Genomic DNA, 5,565 nt, shown 5'->3' with positions numbered 1-5,565 from the left:
AACTGTTTAATGTCCCGATTATACAGGGCTTCTGCTAATCTTATGTTTGTATCGTCCACATTTGCCTTCCGACAAAGTAAAATCAGTGATACTTGAATGCTGGTCAGTATTTCAGAAACTTTGTTTTTTCGTTTGCTCACCTTGATGATATTTTTGGCTTATGTGATGTTTGAAGTACTCACGAGATTATAAGTAAACCCTGCTAAGAGACATACTGAAAAAAATCGATTTTTTTGTGTGGGATTTATGCCCATCTCAGGGGCGGATCTAGGATTTTTTTATGGTTAGGCAAATTTTGTTTTTTTTTCAATTTTTTTTACGAGATACCAGAAGACCAGAAAGAGGTTTTCGAGGTGGTAACAAGTGCTTTTCGGCTACTAAGGCTATATAATAATATAAAATACAAATAAAAGTTTTGATACATAATGCGATAACTACTCCCGTCTTTTTACTATCTTCCGACGTTTTGTATATGCCAGAATAATGTTTTTTATAAATTTGAGGTTAATCTAATAACCAGGCAAACAATTTTTCTTCTTTCTTCTTTCTTCTTCACTTGTATATAAGCAGAAACAGAAGTAATACCAATGGACGAATGAATCTAGCATTGAAATCAAAATAAATGATCAATTGTCAAACAACAAACCATGAAGTGAATGGAGCGCCACTCAACAGATACAATTATTTGCATCAAGACCAGTCAAAATGATAGGGTAAAAGGCTAAAGGTAAAAACAATCATAATAAAAAACACACAAAATTTAGGAAAAACAGAACTTAAGTAATTACGTAAATTGATTGTGAAATTTGGACCTTACTCTGGAGGTGCTTTGTTACAGTCAATTGCTTCCAGGAGAGGCCACAAAGGCAACTCGAGAATTAAAGTTACAGAAAACATTTTTGTCAAAAATAGGTAAGGTAAGTACATAAAAATGTAAGTATAATTTAGGCAATGATAAGGCATATACTAATATAAGTATAATTTAGGCAAAAGAATAGGTATGGTAAAATAAGAGGTACATATGTATATATAATAAAAGAAGTGTTCTACAATAACTTGAAGTAAGGTTTTATGAAGAAGGTAATAATGTAATTCACTTAAAGTTTAATCGTCTATTTTTCAATGAAAATTTCTCAATAAAATCAGAAATATTAGGAATGATGTTTTGATGTACATGCATTAAGGCTAAGCCATTTAGTCTATCTGAGTCCATGGTTGTGCGAGTAAATGTTTTTAACCTCTTCATGGCTGAAAATGTCCTTTCACACTCGCAAGAAGTCACAGGTAAAGTGGCTAAAATTCTCAAGGCCACTTTTACATTTTCAAACCCAGTAAAATTGACAGATTTCAATGTGGAGGAAATGTTGTTAGGTATAGGCCCTTCATATGATTTCCAGTAAATTTCCCAAAGTTCCAATTCATGTTCGATAGATTGAACATTGGGCAAGTCTTCTAGATAGAATTGAAAGAAAGCATTGAACCTTTTTTTCCAATCTACATTTTCTTTGATAAGACTCAGCATTTTTTCTGGGAGAATAGCTAGCCCACTATAGCAAGACAATGCTTTTTCTTCAAACCTGCCAGTAAGTTCGGAATGTAAATGATCCAACATAGGTATTGTAATATTCCTTTTATAATGATCAGAAGGATTTTCTGATGGTGTGTTGGATCTAAAAAGTGTTATACCCGAGGTTCGAGGACTTGCCTCAGTAACATGTAGTTCCTTAGCAAGATCAGAAGCTTCTTTGTACCACTTTTCATGGTAGTAGTCAATGTTGTTTCTAACCATGGTAGTACGAGACTTGAGAGCATCTATCATGTGTATACCATCCATGATATCATTTGCTCTGCTTTGTAAAAGCTCAGTTACTTGTAAAGTCATCAAAAAAATATTTTTAGTGATCATAAATGTAGCCATGAAATCAAATGAGGTTAGGACTTTTAAAAAAGGAAGAGCTTTAGAGGATGTGTCAGCATTACAAACATGATTTAAATTTAAATTCATTTCATCTAATGTGTTTACAATAGCTACATAAAGGTCATTAAATACCTCCATACCTTTAATTCTCTCAACCCACCTTGTTGCACAAACATTAAATAATTTATATTTTGTAGCTGATGGACAGTGTTCCTTGATATTACGTTCTAAAATCAACCGCCTAGTTTCAGAGTAATTAAAAAAAAATGAAATGTCTCTAATCTGTCCCATAACATTCTCAACTGCTTGAATGCCACAGGTTTTACAGATTGCTAAATTTAATCGATGGCTATGGCAATGCGTATACAAGGCTTTTCGGTTTATGCGTAGGATTCTTGCTGCCAAACCATTTCTAAAACCTGCCACTGAACCTGCACCATCGTAACCTTGACCTCTACAATCCATTATATTTAGCTGAAGATCTTCTGCGAGACATTTTAGGACAATTTTACATAAACCATCACCTGACAAACCTTCCCCACAATGAACCAGTCTTAAAAATTCTTCCCTAACATCACAATTTTGGTCAACAAACCTTATACAAAGAGAAAATTGCTCTTTGCATGAACTGTCCATGCATTCATCACCAAGAATAGAAAAAAATTTACTGCCTTTTATTTCAAGAACAATTTTTTCAGTGATGACTTCACCAATACAATTAATCAACTCATTCTGAGCTGTTTTTGAAATGTAGGTAGCATTTTTTGCACTGTTGTCAAGAGTTTCTTTGAAAACAGGGTTTGCACGAGCTCTATAATTTAAAATTTCTATGAAATTACCTACTCCCCCAGATGAGTAACTGCCTACTTCAGGATGATAACTGCTATCATCTCTATGACCTCTTAAAGGGATATTTAGTCTTCCACACAACAAAATTGTATCGATGATTGGCTCAAGTTTGGCTTTATTTTCAGAAATCTGTTTACTTATTTGCTGATCAACAAGTTCAGAAATTGGTTTGCTTTTACCAGAATGCTGGCTCAAATATGTTGTAAACAGTGAAAATGTTGCCTGGTGAAGACTTTTTACAGAGCTAGATGTTTTTTCATGGTTTTTGAACAACGTTGTAGCACAACGTTTTGCATTAACAGGCTGTGTTACCAGATTTCTTATGTTTTTTAACAAATTAGGAAACTTATTTCCAAAAAGAACACATGGCAAACAGTAACCACCATCATAAGCAGGTGAATAACAAAGCCAGGTGTATTGTTTTAACCAATCAAATTTAAAGGAACGACCATCTTTAACAGGAAATTTATAGTTATTATCAGGGATGAAAACTTCGTTTATTAATTTAATTATTTCTGAATATTCCATGTTTTGAACTTTATTCATATACGAAGCTATATCGTTGGCTAAGGTTATTTCGGTTGACACAGAAATAATAGAACTTATTGCACCTCCAGAGGATTGCTTAGTTACAGGACTAATACTAGTCACTGATTTAACAGTAGAACTTGATGACATTGGAATATTTTTTGTTTTGGTTGACATATTGACAGCAGGAAATGTTACTGTAGGTCTGTCAGAAGCAATACCTAGGTCATTCATGCCATGTCTATTTACCCAGAAAGGCAATTTTGACTGCTTATTTTTTTTAATCACAGGTTTTGGCAATGGTTGCTTGATTTTTCTTTTTGGATGTACACCACATAATAGAGGCACAAAATGATTATGTTTAAATTCAATTTGTGTCGGTAAAGTACCACAATAACAAAGTAAAATGTGAAGACTTGTAGAAGAAACTGCAGAATCTCTAGGTTCAATATTTTGACTGTAAAGAAGTTTCAATTTTGCGTGACCACAGTCTGGATATAGTGTAATGATGTTCCTCGAAATTGCTGAGGACAGTGCAAGAACACAAACAAAACTACACCACTCAAAGTTTTTTATATTATGCATTGCCTCTACTTTAATTAAAGCATCAGCAGTTTTACCTGAATCTAAAGCAGCATGTGAAACTAAGAGACCACCTAAAATGTTTCTGAAATTGTTAAAATAAACTCCTTTGCCTTTCTCATATGCCGAAATTATAGTGGGATGCTTTATATAAAAGCCACTATTTAAATACAGTTCTAACGATGTCAAAGTTCTTAGTTTTCGAACAAGAGAGTTATCTCCACACAAAAACAAAGATACAGAGCTGTATAAACAGTTACCTGAGGCTTGTGACCTAAAGAAAGTAAAAGTTAAAAATTAAACAAAATTCCCAACTATCACACAAGCAGCTGCTGGCTAGCTATACTCCATACTAAACTTAACAAACTCATCAAAACATAAAACAAGATTACACTTGTCTCAGTTATCTTGTTTTTAAAAAAACAAACTATTCATATGATCGAGGTTATTAATTGAAGCTTTTGTTTTGATAAGAAAGATTTAATAACACGTTTTGTAAGAACATCTGTGGAGGTGGGGGTTAATTATTTCATAACAATCAGTGCTGGTGCTTAATAACTTTTAATGTTTTTCACAAAGAGGTACCTAATACTCAAGACAGAAAAAGCTACAAAAATTATCTAGCTACTTACTTCAAAGCAATAAATTTGTCTTTAGCAAAGGTTGGAATAAAGGTTTCAGCAACTAGATCGCGAAAATACTTCTTTCCAACATTATTAATCCTCTCATTATCCGAAAAGGTAGCTGAATCCAGAATTTCTTTTTTCAATTTTGCATACAACTCATTCAATTTATTCAAATCATTTGACTTGAAAGCTTCTTCAACAGTGTACTCCTGATCAAGGGAATCCATGTTGAAAAAGAAGGACACACCCTTGGCCGCACAGAGATTTATGTAAAACTTACCCGCGGTCGTTTTAGGCGTTTTTCTTCTCGGTTTTAGAATTCTATTCATTTGAAGTTGAAGACCCACGGACGTTTTAGGCGTTTTTTCTTCCGATTTAAGAATTCCATTCATTTGAAGTTGAAAACCCACGGACGTTTTAGGCGTTTTTTCTTCCACCCGTGATTTTCATTCATTTAAAACTTGGAAACCCACGGACGTTTTAGGCGAATCGGTATCTTGCCTAAAATCGCCCCGGGTTTACTTCTTATTGAATTTTTAAAAAAAAACAGTTCCTAACAACGCGCATCCAGGTTGGCGAAGCAAAGTTAGCACTACAAGACAAATTTACAAAAATATTTATTACTTTCACAAGTTATGCTATATGGCATATTTTCCTTTTTTTTGCCCAAGCTTAGGCTTAGGCAATTGCCTAGGCTGCCTAACCCTAGATCCGCCCCTGCATCTAGGATCATTAAACCTATGCACCGCTGTTCCTATAAATATGTAATTGTTTGCTCTCTTTCAGCACTAGTGACTGATAACTCAACTTTTTTACCTTGTGCAATTACTTTCATGGGCTTACTCATACAGATCAAGCCTGACTCATTACAATTGAATATTCGATGCGGATCTAATTGATATTCATTGATCAGTCGAAGTAGCGGTTAACATCTTTGTAAAGCCTAAACACTCGGTTAAATGATACAGATTCAAGCTTTCGTGCCGACAGTTTATTTTGCCGTCCTAAAAAATGCACTTGTGAAGTCTTGGCCAGCACATAAAATCAAGTTGCTTTTTTTGT

At 34.0% G+C, this 5,565-nt stretch overlaps 1 protein-coding gene across 1 annotated transcript; it reads right to left on the bottom strand.

Moving 5' to 3' along the window:
* Positions 1-345: 345 nt before the first annotated feature.
* Positions 346-4,895, bottom strand: LOC130657265 (52 kDa repressor of the inhibitor of the protein kinase-like). The gene is made up of 2 exons (XM_057460244.1): positions 4,510-4,895; positions 346-4,151 (listed from the first exon to the last, which is right to left on the bottom strand). Exons 1-2 carry the CDS (start codon positions 4,893-4,895, stop codon positions 1,094-1,096), a joined length of 3,444 nt encoding a protein of 1,147 aa, XP_057316227.1. The 3' UTR covers positions 346-1,093.
* Between the last annotated feature and the right edge of the window lie 670 nt (positions 4,896-5,565).

The sequence above is a fragment of the Hydractinia symbiolongicarpus genome, chromosome 9 (assembly GCF_029227915.1).
Source record: "Hydractinia symbiolongicarpus strain clone_291-10 chromosome 9, HSymV2.1, whole genome shotgun sequence".
Lineage (NCBI taxonomy): Eukaryota > Metazoa > Cnidaria > Hydrozoa > Anthoathecata > Hydractiniidae > Hydractinia > Hydractinia symbiolongicarpus.
Note: the sequence above shows the minus strand (reverse complement) of the source record. Positions and strands in the feature narration are given on the sequence as shown.